The sequence below is a fragment of the Siniperca chuatsi genome, linkage group LG19 (genome assembly GCF_020085105.1).
Source record: "Siniperca chuatsi isolate FFG_IHB_CAS linkage group LG19, ASM2008510v1, whole genome shotgun sequence".
Lineage (NCBI taxonomy): Eukaryota > Metazoa > Chordata > Actinopteri > Centrarchiformes > Sinipercidae > Siniperca > Siniperca chuatsi.
The window spans coordinates 19,125,394-19,142,798 of NC_058060.1; the positions used below are offsets into that span (position 1 = coordinate 19,125,394).

Sequence of the window (17,405 nt, forward strand, 5' to 3'; positions counted from 1 at the left end):
GATAATGGTCAAACCTATGAAAATAGAAAAAAGGCTGTAATAAACTAGGGTCATCCTTAAACTCCTTTCTCAGTTTCTCTTCATTCTGTTTTTAAAACTTTTAGTTTTTATTCTTTTAAATTCCACTAGTGGTAACTTCCTGTTTACATTTTGAGTGAGTGATAGCTTTTCCTATCAGTCCTTATTTATGTCCATTTACTGTATCTGTCCTCCCTCTTTCCTTTGCTCCTGTCCAGTTCTCTACTTCTCTAAGTCTGACTGCTCCCATGGAGGCCCCCCTGCAGGCCCAGTACGGAGCCCCTTTAGAGCCTCTGGGCTTCGGCTTAGGCCACCCCACTAAACCCCTCAGCCACATGGACCCCGAGTCCTCCCCCAGTCTGAACACAGAGCATCTGCCCCAGTCTGAACACACCAATTATCTTCATGGATCCCAGTTCTCCCCTAATGAGACCTCTACTACTGATAGTGCTGGCTCATCAACAACCATTAATTCATCAACATTTGTAGCTGAAGAAGAGGAATGCATGGTGGACTCTCAGCCGATCTGCTTTAAAGAGAACCCTTTCTTGGTGGCCAATCGCAAAGGAAAGGGCCGTCCACCTGCAGAGCAGATCCTGTCAGGGCCTCCTGTGGGCTACGGGAAGCAAGGCCAACTGCAGCCCTGGTTGTTCAGCAAGGCAAGCCGCCTGACTGAGTGTGGTTTGGAGGCAGCATGGTGTGTTACTGCGCACAGTTTGTTGTTTGGCTCACTTGTGTCCCTTGAAATGGATCATTTGCACCAAGGCTTTGACAAGAAATTTTAACTTTTCTTTTAACAGTCATGTTAATTTGATCCGAAGAAATGTATTTCATTTGAAACATAGCATTTGCCTTCTATTTTTTGGGGGTGGGGGGGTTCATGTATCCAAAGCACCATACAGCAACAAGAGTGCATATACTGTATGTCTCAGTGTAACAACCAGCTGAACTGGTGCATGTTTTTGCTGTGAGCACAGAGCTCGTGGCACCTTGTAAGGTATTTAAGCACATAGTCAGGATCGACAGGAATGTCTGACCCAACAGCTGCGAGGGAGGTCATAAGTCATGAAGGACCACGACCTGCACAGAAAAGTGCATGTTGATCAGCAAGAGCTTGTTGTTGGTTACAGGTTCTACAGAACTAACCAGTGAATCTTGTTTGGATATTTCTTTACCTCACTGTCTTTTCAGTGCACTGACTAAAAGTAAGAACAGCTGTTAAGTGTGTTTTTGATGTTTGATCTTTGTTTTTCCAGGCACCCCCTTCTGATTTCACCAGGACGGACAGCCCAATCAGGGAAACACCGTATTCTCCCACCATCCAACCGGTGAGCAGTCCTTAGACCCAGCACTCCTCTCCAATATTCATCATCTGCTGTTCTACTGTCTTTTTACTTTATTTTCTTCTTTTCCATGAGTCATTTCTACCACTACAGAAGAGGTATTTTACAGATGACACTTTTGACCTTTCCTCCCACCCATAGCCCAGCCACCACTCTTCCAACAGCTCCCTGTGTGCAGGCAGGGAGACCCGCTTCGTAAGTGGGTCTTGTGGCCCTCTCTGCTCTGGCCTGGCCTGGATTTTATTATATTTTTTTTAGCATATGCGTCGGCTGCTCTGAGTCCTCTATATGTTAATAATAAATAACTAGTTTCGCTACCATGTCTACCACAGTCTTACCAGTCTGAAAAGCATGTGACTGCTTCTCTATGACCAGCTGATTACTGATGCTTTGCCTCATGCGGACTCGATGTGCGTTCATTGAAGAAATAGATTTTTGACTGATAATCCTTAATGTCTCTACTGACCAGCTGTGGCTTCATATTCTCTCACAGGACAATAATAAAATAAAATGACTTTTTTTTTTTTTTGAGCAAAGTTACAAGTCTTGTACAAATACTATATTTATAATTTCTAAGAGGAACTGAGTCTGGCAAAATGTGACAAAGGGCCCACAATTGGCAATCAAATTAGCTTAAGGTAAACACTGGTGGTGTTGCATTGTTAGTGTCTTCATTTGGCCTGGCATCATCCTAAACAAGCTCCAACAGTTTAAAGATTTAGTGACTGTGTGCACTGTCGGTTAGTAGATGGTGCAGATCAATGCATTTCATTTCATTGTCATTTTTTTATTTTCATTGTTTTGCAGGCCAACGTTCATTACACCTCAACTCCTACTGCCAGGGATGATATTTCATCATCAGTGAGTGTCTATGGAGCTTGAAAACAACTTTTATAGTAGATTAGAGTTGGACTGATCACACTGGTTTACCAATATATCAAGCCAATATAGTCACCTTTTTAGTAAATATTTTTCACACAGACATGCGCCAATGTGATTAAATGTAGTGTTATGATTTCTAGGCATTTAACTTGTTTGAATGTTAGAATCTCAAAGAGCTCCTGATATAGGTTTCAGAGGAGTTTTAGTGTCTCATACTAAAGTTTTTCCATCTGGAGTAACTTTCTGGAGGGAAACTTGATGTTTGAATCAGTGGGTATAAAATGAAAATACTTAAGAGAAAAAATACTTGAGATTGTAAAGATAAAATTGGATATTAGGTATTGTTTTTGGCACAAACTGACCTTGAGCTTCAAAACACCATAGACAAATAATCTGAATGGTAAATTGTGCTCTGATTCATAACCAACATTTGCTCCATTCATTTTGAGTTGTCATTCATCCTGAAGTTTGGTGTGTCTAAATAAAAAGTCCTTTTTTTTTCTTTTTTAGTTTTTCTTTATTGTAACCAAGGGTGTCATGTGTGATACATATTATAAGGCAAATGTGTGATTTGTGGCTATATTAACAAAACTGACTTGCCTGATGTCTTGTATAAAATATCTTTTCTTTTCCCTCTAGACGCGACCGGGTGCCATCCAGCCAGTTGGGCGTGTGCGGCAGAGTAACTCCCCCGCCACTGTGGATGGCCACAGTCCCAACCCCTTCCAGCATGGCCCCTCCCCCTTCAACTCCCAGACCTCTGTAAGACCCCTCACCACCACATAGTGCTGTTTTCTATCCACTCTCAGCTCTGTGCCGCCTGCTCTGACTGCACAGCCCCAAAACACTCAAGTGGTGTCGCGCTGCAGATAATTATGGCGTGAGAATGATTCTCTAAAGAGGCTAGAACCAAAGAAAAGAAGACTTGTATTTGAATGCACAATGGAGTTGAGTCTGTGACCCCCAGGCACACCTGGAGGTTAACTGTGTTTGAACTACACCTGCAAACAGAGCATCCAGCCCAACTCTTGCGCTCCTGAATCAGACATAATTTCTCATAATTGCAGCTTTCTGAAATGTCCCACTTATTTCTTCCTTTGGCAAGCAGCATAGTTGGATCAGAAAATGATGAAGAAGATATGATTTCATCTCACGTCTTCCTGATTGCTTCACAAAGGAGCTCATACAGAAAAGTCTGTCATGGCTTTGAAGTTTCCAAGCCCTACTGTCTGTCTTTCTCTGGCATACCACCCTCCTCTCTCACATGAAACCAGCCGCCATGCTGTTCACCTGTTCTCCTCCAGTCTTCTTCAACTTTGCTGGTTTTTTTCATAGTCTACCCTCTCCTCCATGTCTCTGTCTGTCCGTCCTTCCCACCTCCTTTACTCCCCTCGGTTCCTTTACCATATGGACCTACCCCATCCCCTCCATGCCCACCCCACCCTCCCCCCTGCAGCCTCGCGCCCCCTCCCCTACCTCGCCTGACGAGTTCCCCATGAATGTCAAGCAGGCATACAAGGCATTTGCCGCCGTGCCTCGCTCATTGGCAGTGCTGGAGCCGCCGCAGGTAGGCCGTGCTGCCCGGACTCCCCTGGGTCACAACGACAAAAGCATGCTGTGCTGATTGGTTGGTCTTACCCCCACCCCTTCCTAACGGGAGCAGGCTGTCCTATAAGGAGCCTGCGCTGTGTCGGAGGGCCTGTGACGTGCTGTGACGTGTGGAATGCGTTCATCGTTGGTTTTTGTACTCCAGTGCCATCATCTGTGATACCGGTGTTGAGTCTTGATCCATTCGTCCATCCGTGTGTCGCTCGTGTACTAATATTCAATCCCCCCCTTTTTTTACATATTGTATCCCAGCTGCTAATCAGTGTGCCTGCTCTGTATCTCTTTGTCCTCAGTCTGAGTTTACTTCAATTTACTAACACTCTGCTCATCCTGCTGTGCCTAACAGGACCTGTATGGTGTGAGGAACAATTTCCACCCAAAGCAACCTTCTCCAGAGGTGAGTGAACATATTGACCAAACAGTATTGAAAGCACAGCTGTCTGTTGCACCATGCTGGACCGAATATAAGAGATTTTCTCGACATTATACTTGAAAAAGTGGGAGTCGTATTATATTCAAGGACTGTGTTCACACAGTCACACAAATATTCTTTTTGATTGAAGAGTACCAGTGTTGCATTATGGGTAGTTTGTAGCCTTAATATTGCTAGGCTAGCAATTTTTTTTCAAGCCCATTTGTAGGGTGTGTTTTAAAGTTAGTTCACCCCAATAGTTTTTAGGAAGCCAGTTTCAACCTGCAGGAGTTTCTGACGGCTTGAGTAATGTGTTCTTCTGCCACGGAGGAAGTGAAGAGTGAAAATGAGTTGAAAACTTCTCCCAACGTCTTTACTGCAGAAACAGAACAGAGACGGAATCATGCGTTAAGCAGCCACAAAATGTCAAGATAAAGAGATCAAAACTTTACAAGAGAAAATGCTTCAGGGATGAGGACTCTCTTCTCCTTGAACTTACAGTATCTCGGGGAAATTGTCCCAGCAGGACTAGTCTGTAAGTCTTTTTCCAAAAGCAGATGTTGGAAAAGAGGGGGTTGTCTTATAATCGGGCCAATACTATTAACAAGTATTTAACAAGTTAATATTTAATCTGCAGCAGCAAGAATAAAATATCGAAGCCTGTTTAGATATGCTCTAAGCTTACTATAGTTACATACTGAGAAAAAAAAACATACTGGTAAAGAAACCCTACTGGCTGTTAGTCACCTTAGTCTGACAGTCTGGTGACGACTTATGTGGCCTTTTCAGCCTGAGTTGAACAACGAGGTGTTTGATGATGACATAGACGGTCAGGAGGGAGCTGTTAAGGGTCTGACCAGCAAGGTCTCCCCCCGTCGGGAGTATATGAGCCTGGCAGCAGTGCCTCGCCTCTCCAGGATTTCCACGGACCTGCAGGTACCCACCGCCTCCGCCACATCTAGAAGCAGCCCTGTTCTTTGTCTGGGCCATGGTGTGCTTGGCTTGACCGGTGGTGGTGTCTCTGCTCCCGGAGACTGGGAGACAGTCATTTTACGTCTATAATGTGACTGCCAGTTTAATTGATCTTAAATCAGCTAAATGGTGCTGGGTTCTGTTTTAATGGCAATTTTTTTTTCTTTCTTCTCGGTCTGTTGTACTTTTCTCCTCTGGCATCTCCTGTGATATCCTCTGCTCTTTTGGCAAATGGCTCTGCAACAATGCAAATAAATCAACTTTTTAGCAGCAAATAATGGCCTTTATTTTGCTGTTTTGTCATTTGTAAATATTGGAGATGCTTCAGGTGCTACAATCTTATCAATAATCATTTTGTATTTGTATTTTGTCCTTGATTTTTCTTATAACCCTACAGAGTCCTTCTCCTAGTGGTAAGGACAGCCCAGAGCAGCGCTCTTTCAGGGACAGACAGAAGTATTTTGAGATTGACGTGAAGCAGCAAACACCAGACAAACCCAAACCTCGAGTCTCTCTTGTTGGAGAAGATGACCTCAAGAAAATGAGGGAGGAGGAAGGTTTGTTTCCATTGTTTCTCCTTGAGCATCCTTTGCCAATAAAGACATCTGACTCGGTTAATCTGCCCTTGAAATTTACAAACCTGTGTCTGTTCATCTCACCCCAGAGAGGAAGTTTGAGCAGCGGGCGCGGGAGTACCTGCTGGATGAAGATGACGACGACGAGGAGGAGGACCTGGCTAAACAGGTGGCGCAGATGAAGGCCTCTGGCAAAGTGTTGTTGGATGGAGTGGAGTACAACGTGGAGCCAGTATCCACCCCATCCCAGCACTGCGCCACACCACCAAGCTACTGTGGCAGCTCAGGGTAAGAAGGTGTATATTATTATTATTGCTTTGAATGTTTTGTCATTTCTTCAGCTAATAGTTCTTTGTGTGTGTTTAGGCCTTCCTCTGTTGATGGTAAGGGAGACTCTCAGAGGAATTCATTGGAGGACAGCTTCAGGCTGGAGCAGAGGCCCAACTCCATGACTGGGTAATTACATCATACACAATGTCTTAGAATGTCTCTTTGCTGCTGTTTTTGTCACAGCAGTCATCACTGTTACTTGTGTGTCTTGTCAGTCTGATCCCAGTGTACCCCGGGGAGACGGCGGCCCCCATCCGCACTGCCAAAGCAGAGCGAAGACACCAAGAGAGACTTCGTATGCAGAGCCCTGAGCTGGCTGTGGCCCCTGACAAGGACCTGTCCCCTGCTGAGAAACGAGCTCTGGAGGCCGAGAAGAGAGCCATGTGGAGGGCAGCACGGTAAATATAACACATTCTGACTAGATAGATAAAATCAGGTGTTTTTGTGGATTATTTGAATATTATTAGGGATGTGTAAAAGAAAAAAGGAATCTGTTACCTATTTTATAGAATTTGATTAAGCTGTTCAAATGCAGTATTATTCAGGGTGATAGCAGTTTGGCAGTGGTTGGAAGAAGAAAGCTGTCAGGATAAATCAACCCAGTAAAGAGAGTAACAAATTTACATCAGTGGTCTCCTTCACATTTGTGATGACGATGATGTCTTGAGACTCACTATTTTCATTGTTGTTGAATCATATTGTCTTTGAAATTTCAAAAATGTTTAAATTTTAACAAATGAAATCAGAAGTTACTAGAACCAAAACTGATTAAAATCTATTCAGTAGTCTGACTAGCAGCCAAACAATTCAATTTTGCGATGATATAAAAACAAACAAATCTTGTCAAAACCAATCCAGCAATTTTGTATTTTTGACTTTCTGAAATATTCATTATTATAAGTTTATTTAAACACTTCTGTTAGTTGACTAAACATTTAATTAATTAATTAACCATTTCAGCATTAACATAAACTCAAGACACTTTTTTTCAAGCAAACTGTAATGACCTTTAGTAACTAGTTTGGCTAATAAACAGGGTCAAACGGGGACCTCGTCCACAGCGTCTTTTGCAGAGGCTCACGTTAGTTGTGCCACCTGATTGTTTCAAGGCTTTGACACGCTTCTTTCCACAATAATATAAATATTTTCAGCTTTATCTGTTCCCACCAAAGTAGGTTTACACTTGCAGTATATCATAGTTTTGCTCTGCATTTATTTGGATAAAGCAGGTGTCAGAAGCAGGAAGGCTTGTTTTCTTTGAGCGGCGTGTAACTGTACAGGTGATATAAACCGTGAGTGGGATGATGACACTGGCAGATGGAAGCACATGGATGTAGAGAGAGAAACACATTTGTAAATAACACCAAGAGTACCAAAGATGATGTGGATAAAAAGCTCATCTGGTAGAGCGCGTACCATTAAGGTGGAGTCATTACTGCAGCAGCCTGGGTTCGATTCTAACCCGCGGCCCTTTGTTGCATGTCATCCCCGCTCTCTCTCCCCCACCGTTTGCTGTTTCTATCTACAGCTGTCACTGTCCAATAAAGGCAAAATGCCCAAGAAAGTAGCATCATGTTTTTTTTTTTAAATGAACCCTTACATTATTAGTTCCTTGCCATGCTGAAGTTGAACTAAGGCTAAAACAAAAATACTGAACATGCAAAATGTTGTTTGCTGTTTCAAAGCTCACATTGTGTGGGCTAAGAGAGGGTTAGTGACACTGCTGTTCCAGATTTCCTGATAAACATTTTGTCAGTAACAGGGTTCAGTTTTAGTTGCAGCCAACCCAAATATAAGTTCACAGTTCATTCTGTGTTGTGACACCATCCTGTGTGTGGTTAGTCTGTCTCCTCTCTTACTACTCTTATGTCTAAAAATTGGATCTTATTTATTATTCCTGGCTCTCCTAAATGTGTCAGTGTTTTACCCTCCATTCTTTGGTTTTCTTCTCTGTTTCTGTCTGTATGCCTTCCTCTCCTCCTCATATTCCTCCCGCATCCTGGTGTACCTCTCATCCTATTCCCTCCTCCTCCTCTCTTTCACCCTCCCCCTGGCCTTGTGGGGCCCAGGCCCTATGGCCTAGAGGAGGATGTTAGGCAGTATGAGCAGGACCTGGCTAAGAGGCTCTACCAGGCCCGAGTGAGGGCATCTCAGGGCACAGCAGAGGCCCCCCAGCCCCCCACCTCCTCCTGTACCTCCTCCTCTGCAGCCTCCCAGCTCAGGTCTGCTCCTCGGCCCCAGCCACCAGGGCCAGACGCACGGCATCGTGGGGGTGTGCTGGGGTGCTTTGGTGTTGGGGTATTTTGCTAGAGGCCGTGTTCGGAAAGGTCCAAGCAAGCACTCGCAGCAACACTGTGACAGTGCTTCCACTGCCTTTCCAGTGCCGTCTTGCTTCTGCACGTCTTTGCTGTTTCTAGCTTCCTCCGGTTCCCCCTCTGTCTATTCTGTCTTGTCCCCTCTCTCTGCAGCACTCGTTTCATTTGCGCCTTGCTGTTCTCATACTATTATTTGTACTAACACACAGCTCGCAGTAAGTTTGCAAGCTATTTGTGAGTTGAGGGTAATCCTACTAGCAGTAGGTAGTCCTTTTCCTGGAATGCCTCTTATTGTGTAATTAAATTAAAACCGGTTGTTTGTCACAGCAAACCAGGACAAGGAGCACCCAAAATTAGTAGTGATGGGCACTACACCCACCTATAGTGGTGTGTGCCTCTGTCAGTCTTTGTCTCTGTATTTCTTTAAGTCTTTTCTTATGTTCTACGATAATTAATCTGATGGTGGTTGTTCCTCTTGTAGAATGAAGTCTCTGGAGCAGGATGCACTGAAAGCACAGATGGTCATCTCCAAGTCTCGGGACGGGAAGAAACGTGGCACACTAGACCAACTGACGGAGTCACCCTCGCCCGCCCCCACACCTTCTCCAACACCTATGGAAGGTAGGAAGCTGCTGTCGTTAATGCCACTGAGGCCTGTTTACATGACATACATCTTCTTTTAAGTCATTACTTTGTCTTAAGAGACTTATTTTAACAGCAGAAGCAGTTTCAACAGGGTACCGTGTTTCCTTTACTTGATAAGTGTTTTTATACAGAACTACCACCACCACTAGATGTTCCCAGAGCTTAACTTAAAGTGAAGGGAGACTGAGTCTTTGCCCCTATTATTTGGAATATTTGCCTCTTTCTATTACATCATCCAATTTATTTGAAACTTCTTAAGCCTCACATATATTCCCTCACTTTTCTTAACTTTTGTTTTTTGTTTTGTAAATTCTATTTTGTTTTTCTTGCGTTTTTACCGTCCTGCTGGATGGTTTATTTTGTAAATCACTTTTGTAACTAAAAAAAAAAAAGTACTATATATACACATCTTTACTTACTTGTAAGCAAATGAAACCTAAATCTTAATTTATTCCTAGCCCTCCTTGCTTTTCTGTTCTAACTTCACATTTTCTGTTTTCCCCTGACAGAACTCAGTCTTCGAGGACTAACCTCTCCAGGCAGGCTGGTAAGCACTGAAACTTTTTCCCTTTTCTTAGTCTCCAATTTGGTTTTTCCTCTGGCCTTTGTGTCAGTGTGAAGTTTATTGTACCCTTTTTACAGACTCAGAGAGCTTGAATCATCAAATATCTGAACAAAGCTGTAATGCTGACTTTGCAGTTTATTTTAAGGAGCTTTTATTTGAGAAAGGCAACAAATGAGATTGATTGTTGGTTTACAAGCTGGAAAAGGGAAAAAAGTACATTTGCTTCAAAACACATTGGCATTAATCCACCATCTTGCTCTTTGTCACTCTAGCTAATCAGAGCTGAGAACACAGTCTGCTCTCCCATCATATGCCAGCTGGCTGTTTGAATCACCCATTAGCCTCTCTGCCTCCCACCTCTCTTTCATCCCTTTCCCTTATTCCTTTTCCTCTCCTTTGACATTTGCCTTCTCCATCCCTTTCTCATCCTTTCTGTACTTTGTCTCACCCTCCTCCTTTTTCCTTGTCTTCCTATTTTCCCTCTCCCTTCGACCTCTGCTCATTCCTGTTTGCTATCCTTCTAGTCCCTGTCGTCAAAGAAGTTTGACTACCGACAGTTTGCTGCCATTCCTTCTTCCAAACCCGTATACGACATCCAGGTATTGGCTGCATGCTGAGCTCCCAGGGGCCCCGGCCTCCTCCCTTCCCCCTGGCTTTCCCTGCTGCCTCTCCCCTATAGTTTCCCTGTTAATCAAGAGGCATCAGTGCGACTGAAGTCTAGGTTTTGGCTCAGTGATTGATTAGTACTTCCTGCTCTGCAATATAGAGCTCAACAGTGACCGCCCACTTTAATAACAGCTCCGGTTCTGGAAATGAATTTCCCATTCATTCACTCCGTTGACATTTCAGAAAACCCTTGTATAAGAGTTTTAAGCCTGGATCCAAGCCGACCAACTACGAGATGAATTGTGACCATAAAACATTTTGATTCTGAGCAAAAAAAATGATTGGAAAACAGAAAAAAAGTTACACCACTGTATACATACTTATTTTAAGAGTGAAGGAACTATGCAGCCCATAAACTTTTGCAAAAGATACCTTTCCAACAACTACCAATCAAACAATAGTAGCTCGCTTCTTCTTGAATTTAACCTTTTGTCATTATTATAGTGTTGTAGTGATTCTCTAAAAAAACGTAGCATGTCAGAAAGTGAAATCTCTGTGGGTAACGTAAACAAAGTAACTCATTAGCTAAACCTGTTGTAAGTGTGTAAATAAAATAAATTAAAAAAAGCTCACTAGCCGTTTGCGGGTTCAGTAAACATTTCCATGGTAACAGCTAGCTCCACCAATGGAAGACGTCGCTGTAACACTTCAGGATTGTGGGTAGTGTAATACTTCTCCATGAGAGAGCAAATAAAACGTGTTTCTTAAAACAAAGTTGATTTCATACAGACTTGTGGCTTCTACAGGAGCATGTACCATCGTTTCACAATCTCATAGCTCGTGGTAATTCTACTTAATAATCAAAATCCTTTATTCAGACTATGAATGGGATTTTCACTTCCAGAACCTCACTGTTGAGCTCTATAGTGGTGTGGTTCACTAACTCTCACTTCTCAATCGCGAGACTTACTGTACATACATGACACACCAAATCATCCCTAGGTCTCCCTCCCCTTCTGCCTATTCCTCCCTCGTCTCCCACTTACCACTCACAAACCATTCACACCCATCTATCTCTTAGCTAACTAATCAATCACACTCACCAGCTGCAGAGACGCAGACTGGTTTTGGATCCCACTAACCAGAATTGGTTCCAGGGGAAATGGCCACAAACTCTGCATCTCATCCACTCTCACATTCACTTCCATGCCTGTCTTGTTCCACACATGGGTCACACATCAGGCAGAGGAACAACATGTTAGATCTCCTCTCATTCTCACTATTTAAACACTGATCTGCTGAAGGGTCTCCTCTTGCACTATCATAAGGGTAAAAGGTTTGTGTAAGTTTTAAGTGAAACAGTTCATCTCTTCTTTGTGTGGAAGATGGGAGGGGACGCAGGGGGATCCTGGAGTGAGCAGAGCTTGTCTGGAAGTGGTCTTTTCTTTTTTGGGGTCAAGAATCTGTTGTCGTCTGTGTCACTGTCAGTCTACCCTCCTCTGAGTGTGGGAACTTGTGTGACCTCAGTTTGTTCTCCCTTTGGTAGACATAATATTATTGACATCGCTGTATGTAAGTGTTTGCATAATGTTTAAAGGCTGTGTTGATGTCAGAAAGGTGAATGTAATTTAAACATAATAGTTATGCAGGAGACTCAAAGGATCACTACGATCTGCAAGGTGAGGGTCATCACTGTAATCAATGCAAACATTTACAAAGGTAAAAATTATGAGAGAAACTAAAGAAAGACTTGTAGCAAGTCAGCCTCAATCCAAATTATGACATTGTACCCTTAATGAACATTAACCAGACATTAAGTTTGCATCAAAGTTGCTAGTTAGTATAATTTACTTTCCAATTTTTGTATCAGTTTTATAATCAATAGTAAAAAGACAACAAATATTTTCTTTAAATCAATTCTTGCCAATAATAAACATGTTAACACATTAGCTCGTTAGTAGTAGTGCTGGGTTGGTCACACAATCCTCAGCTTGCAGGTCATCGTGGTCGGTTGAGTGTCCCTACAGAGTGTCTGCGGGGTCTTAAAAAGTATTAAACGCCATTTTCAGAGGTATTAAATTTTGTAGCTTGTTTTCAGTATCAGGGACGTGATTTTTCTGACCTGAAAATGTGAATCATGCAGATACAGATCCGTTAAAAAATATTTTATAGTCGCACTAGCTTCTCTGTCCTCTCCTCTACGTGTTTGACCGAGGCACAAACACACACAGTGGACAGCAGAGTAGAGGGCGCGGTGGAGACAGTGAACCAGGTAAGCGAAGGCAATGTTACTCGAGTAAAGAGTAGACGAATTTGGTACAACCACACCGTACATGTTAAGCTAATAGCTAATGGTTACGAACAAGCTAAAATGAAAGGTACCTGTATGTAGCCTAATTGTTTGCCACAAATCTTAAAATTTGGCAAATTCTTTTGGCAGCCCCTCCCCTCTCTACAAGTGGTACCTGCAGCAGATGCTCCTCCATCTGCTGCAGGTACCAGGCCAGGTACCAGGCCAGGAGGTCCTCCAGTATCAATCCTGTCTCCTCCTGACTGATGTCTAAAACTTAAACTAAACTCAGTATTTTGATGTCAGGAATATTAGGCTATTTACTTTGTTATTTGACATTTGTTTCCAGTGAAATATTGAGTTTATAATAGTGACTTTACTGTTGCTGCTCTAGAAACTGTTTAGTTATATTTAAAATGTAAATCAATTCCAATCCCGTTATAAATTCATTCTTTTTAAAAATTATAATTAAACCCCCCAATTATTTAGTAAGGAAAAAAGGACTGGTAAGAGTATGGATAAGATTAAGATACAATCCCCACCATACAATATCCACCCCAGCTGGTTAGTGGCTGACTTTAGGAGGATGAGCAAATTGGAGTATACTACAAATGTTGTTTAACAAATATTATTTTTTGATTATTATGCGTTATGATCATTCACAAAAATGGAGGATAACGTCAGGACACCACACTCACATCATCAGTGAGCATATGTTTCACTTTTTTCTTGCAAATGTCACGAGTGTAATGTGACTACAACCTGTTTTTTTTTTGGTTGTATTTTTTTTAAAGTGATAAGTCTAAAATTATGGGGAAATGCAGTTAGTCATTTTACATCATATACCCTACCCCACCGCACTCCATGTATTTTCCTGCTTTTTTGTCCTTTGCCAATCACATACCTGATTACTGATATTACTCTAATAAACCTTGCATTGGGTTAGTCACTCAATTCATTCAACTCGAAGTGGCGATGAGGTATAACTTCAAGATTCCTGCATATATCCTGCCCTAAGTAGATTAAACACCTTCTCAACACTGATGATAAGACAAAAACATTATCGGTGTTGGTAATAGCATCAGCACAGAGAAAGAATAACTTAACACGGTGCATTGGTTGGTGACTCTTGTTGGTGTTGCCGTTTGTTGCGTAGTGTAGGCACACCCACAAAGAGACAGCAAACCCCGGAACTGATGACCTAACTTAACCTCCCTTTCCTTTTAAATGCCAATCTCTCCTGGGGGAGTAGTCGAGTAGAGGTACTCTGGCTTTTGTGGCTGATTGGGAGCTTCAGTGAGCGGCTGGCACATGTTCTCTCAGTCTCCCTCGCTGCCAGCTCTACTGCTCACATGGTGAAGGCTTCCCCTGGGCTACTGGTTACTGAAACAGCCCCACGGCTCAGTTATTTACCATCTCTTCTTGTCTTCCAGTCCCCTGACACAGGCGATGACATGCAGTTCATCAACGACAGCTCCAGCAACCCAGGTAAGCACTGGAGCTATTGAGTATTTTAAATTGTATTAGAACAGGCTTTGTGAAAGGAATGCATTTACTACCTCAATTTCTTCTATCCCCTTTGATTCAGGTGACTACCTGGGATAAACAGCTCCTATTGGTAGGAACCTGTGTGCATGTGTTTTTGGGTCTGCGTGTGATTGATTGTATTTAGGGAACATATGAGAAGAGTGCTTGTTGGTTTGTGCATTTATACTCTAACCTGCCCGTTGTAAACTGTGGCATAACTGTAGGTTCAGGTGTGTCTACCTGGGTGTGCTTCGCCTGCTGCTGCCCACCACATACTGTATGAAGCAGTAACTGATGTTGAGACCAAAGAGAAATTTGCTGTGTCTAAACTAATCTTACACTAACTGTGTTCCAGACTGTGCATGAATTTATTTAAAGTGTTCTTACATCTAGTGATTACAGGGAGCCGAAAGTGATTCCATTATCATGTTTGTGTCAGTCGGTATGTTTACATGCACATAAGAAACCAGGTTACAAAGGAGGTGATGGAAAATGTAGTTTGTACATGTACTGTAGTAATCTGGTTACTGTTAATGTGCAAATACATGCAGGAAGTCTACCCTACCCCTGACTTTATTTTGGAAGCATTTCTTACTGATTTTAACAGTAAGAAAGCTTTTCCTTATAGTACAAGTGTGTCTGGATTTGACAGTTCAGTGGTGGACACTTTTTACTGACCTTAGATGGAATTATTTTAAAACACGAGGATGCATTACTACATACAATTATCTCCTTTCATCCACCTGCTTTGCTTGCACAGCAATATTTTCTCAGTCTGATGTCTGTCCTGCACATGCATACATGTAAAATGCCAATTAGAAACCGAGTTAAGCGTATACATGGCCAAGAAGTTAGTTTACTGAATATGCCAACCATAACCGATCATTAAGTGCATGTAAACACACTGCGTGGGGAAAAATATATTTTTAACCAAGGGATTGCAAATAACTTCTTGAAGTAACTTTAATGGCATTGACTTGATGTGAATTGCAGTCACTGGGTGCTCACTGGGATTTTTCTCAAAACTTTTGGGTCCTGCTTGTTTCCAGCTGCTGATCTGAATGTGGGGCTTCTTTCGCAGGTTTAAGGGATGTCAAATGCTCCAGAGCTGGTGTTGCGGAGTGATCGTCAAGTGAAAAGAAGCTAAACTGCAGGAGCTTGATAGATTGTTACTGAAGTTGTTCTTTTTTTTTTGTTGCCTAGGGCCTGCTGCAAGCCCTGAGGCTGAGGTACCCACCCCTCTGCCTGCCACCTCAGCCCTGGAGGAGATGGCCCTGTACAGCAACAAGCGCAAACTGAGGCAGGGCCGCCGCAGCCTGGAAACTGCTGTGCCCACGTAACACCTCAATGAGAAGAAATGTAAAGACATAATGCGAACACACACATTTACATTCACTGTGGAGCACTGGTAACACGTGGGTGCATCCACAGGAGGTGCAGAGTCACTAAACACTACACACAGCGTCAGTAGAGCGAGATTTACTTTCCTATATATAACCACTGCAGAGACTATGAAGCTGATAGTCACCACACATACACACTCACTTATATCCTGCGTGCCAGTCTTGCCTATACAGTCTGGATGAGTTGGCAAGTTGCTCAACAGTCCCTCAAGGGCCAGAAAGAGCTAGTGTGGTTAACTAGGATTGCTACTCACAGATCATTCTTGTTTTTATTTGTTCTTCACTCGGTTTACCTAGTAGAAGCTGATCTATTTTAAAAAGAAGGTGAAGTTTTTCGTTTTTATTTCTTGCACCTCCAATGATTTTGCTGTTAAAAAAAAAAAAAAACAACATACTGGAAGATAAAAGAAATGGGTCATAGCTATACTAACTTCTTGAATGATATTTTTAGGCTTTCAGTGAATAGATTGTAAAATGTCAGGGGTTTCTTGAGAGTTGGGAGGACAGGAGTGTATATATTAATTGAGGAGGGAACTTCCTGCTACCTTCACAGTCACAAATTGTGGAGAACTTAAACACAATACATATCTTTTTTTTTTTTTTGCACTGCCACTGCTCAGCTTTTAAGAACGTATATCTTAAAGTAATTTATTGTTTTTATCGTTGTACTAAAATTGAAGGCGTTCTATTTGACACTGTTTTTAACCCATCCAGTCCTTTTGGGCACAAAGAGCATGACTGATGCTTATCATAATTTCTTTCAATAATAGTTATGGGTCACTAAGTCAAAGCTTTCAACCAATGAATTGCATATCACTTTATATCATTTAATCTACTTTATATACACTTATGAATTCCCCAGGGGGTTTTGAGAAAAGCATATCTACAAATTAGACTGCTTGGACAAAGTATAGCTGTTGCACAGTAATGGGTCATAACAAAACTTTTGACTCTTGGCTGTCCAGATTTATTGACTGTGTTACATTCCCCTTGTAGAGAATATGACTCCACTGGAGGCAGTTTTACAGAAACTCAAATATTAAAGTTTGATAACATGCATTTTCAGCAACATTTATTAATTAATGGTACTTACCCTAATCTGTTTAGGGTATTGCTTTTTTTTCTTAAATCAATGTGAATGACTTTCTATCCTTGAATTTATCTGGAGGAATTCTAGAGTGACGTGAAGGTAGCAGGTGTTTTATTTTTCTGTCTATGGTTAATTTAAATCTGATGCCACTGAAAAATCATTTAATTGTGTGAATAATGTACAAATACTGAAAGGAAAACAAACTTTGGGTTTGACACTGAGCCAGTCTTGACCTAGACCAAGCAAGTGTCTGGACTGCTGATGCGTCTGGGTTTGGACAGGCTTTGTATCGGGATGCTCTCTGCATGTATATTGGTTCATTAATGGGAGAGCTGTGAGGGGCAGAACAGATTTAGAAATCCTTCTCAAGTCATTGATCTCATTCAGACTTTCAGTTCACTGCATCTGATGGGTATCTTTTGCAGAATCACAGCATTTGTGTTAATTTAATGTAGGGTCTTCTAATTATAGCTTTCCATGTTGCTCTCACTGACTGAAATTCAGTTTGTTTGATAACGTTTGCAATGGCTGATCTTTTTTTTTTTTTTTAAACTTACAGTAGGTAACTTTTTTTTCAGATGGGTTTCACTACATTGTTAATGCAGTGTTTCAAGTTTTTGTGTTTTTTCTTTTGTCTTGAGTTCTCTTTGGGGGCTTTTACTTGCAAATAGGTCTGAGGGAAAGGGTCAGAAGTCCTAGGGTCAAGGGTTAGAGCTCATACAAGACTGTAACTAGTGAATTTGTACAACCAAAGAAGTCTATTTTGTGGTTCAGGAATAATAAATTTTACTTTTCATTTAAGAAGCTGATTTATTGTGTTGTGT

At 42.0% G+C, this 17,405-nt stretch overlaps 1 protein-coding gene across 23 annotated transcripts in view; it reads left to right on the forward strand.

Moving 5' to 3' along the window:
* Nucleotides 1–17,390, forward strand: part of scrib (scribble planar cell polarity protein) — a 71,403-nt gene extending 54,013 nt beyond the window's left edge. For 4 of the 23 annotated variants that reach the window (XM_044175895.1, XM_044175899.1, XM_044175896.1 and 1 more), the window contains 18 exons: nucleotides 237–677; nucleotides 1,275–1,346; nucleotides 1,503–1,556; nucleotides 2,169–2,222; nucleotides 2,883–3,005; nucleotides 3,700–3,810; nucleotides 4,198–4,248; nucleotides 5,053–5,199; nucleotides 5,633–5,792; nucleotides 5,900–6,098; nucleotides 6,177–6,266; nucleotides 6,356–6,538; nucleotides 8,210–8,362; nucleotides 8,937–9,076; nucleotides 9,610–9,647; nucleotides 10,190–10,264; nucleotides 13,995–14,049; nucleotides 15,292–17,390. In XM_044175895.1, coding sequence (XP_044031830.1) covers nucleotides 237–677; nucleotides 1,275–1,346; nucleotides 1,503–1,556; nucleotides 2,169–2,222; nucleotides 2,883–3,005; nucleotides 3,700–3,810; nucleotides 4,198–4,248; nucleotides 5,053–5,199; nucleotides 5,633–5,792; nucleotides 5,900–6,098; nucleotides 6,177–6,266; nucleotides 6,356–6,538; nucleotides 8,210–8,362; nucleotides 8,937–9,076; nucleotides 9,610–9,647; nucleotides 10,190–10,264; nucleotides 13,995–14,049; nucleotides 15,292–15,428 — 2,283 coding nt within the window. In that variant the 3' untranslated portion in view covers nucleotides 15,429–17,390. Of the gene's footprint in view, nucleotides 1–236; nucleotides 678–1,274; nucleotides 1,347–1,502; nucleotides 1,557–2,168; nucleotides 2,223–2,882; nucleotides 3,006–3,699; nucleotides 3,811–4,197; nucleotides 4,249–5,052; nucleotides 5,200–5,632; nucleotides 5,793–5,899; nucleotides 6,099–6,176; nucleotides 6,267–6,355; nucleotides 6,539–8,209; nucleotides 8,363–8,936; nucleotides 9,077–9,609; nucleotides 9,648–10,189; nucleotides 10,265–13,994; nucleotides 14,050–14,149; nucleotides 14,180–15,291 lie in introns of all 23 variants that reach the window. The other 19 variants (XM_044175912.1, XM_044175915.1, XM_044175903.1 and 16 more) reach the window with 18 other exon arrangements.
* Nucleotides 17,391–17,405: the final 15 nt, after the last annotated feature.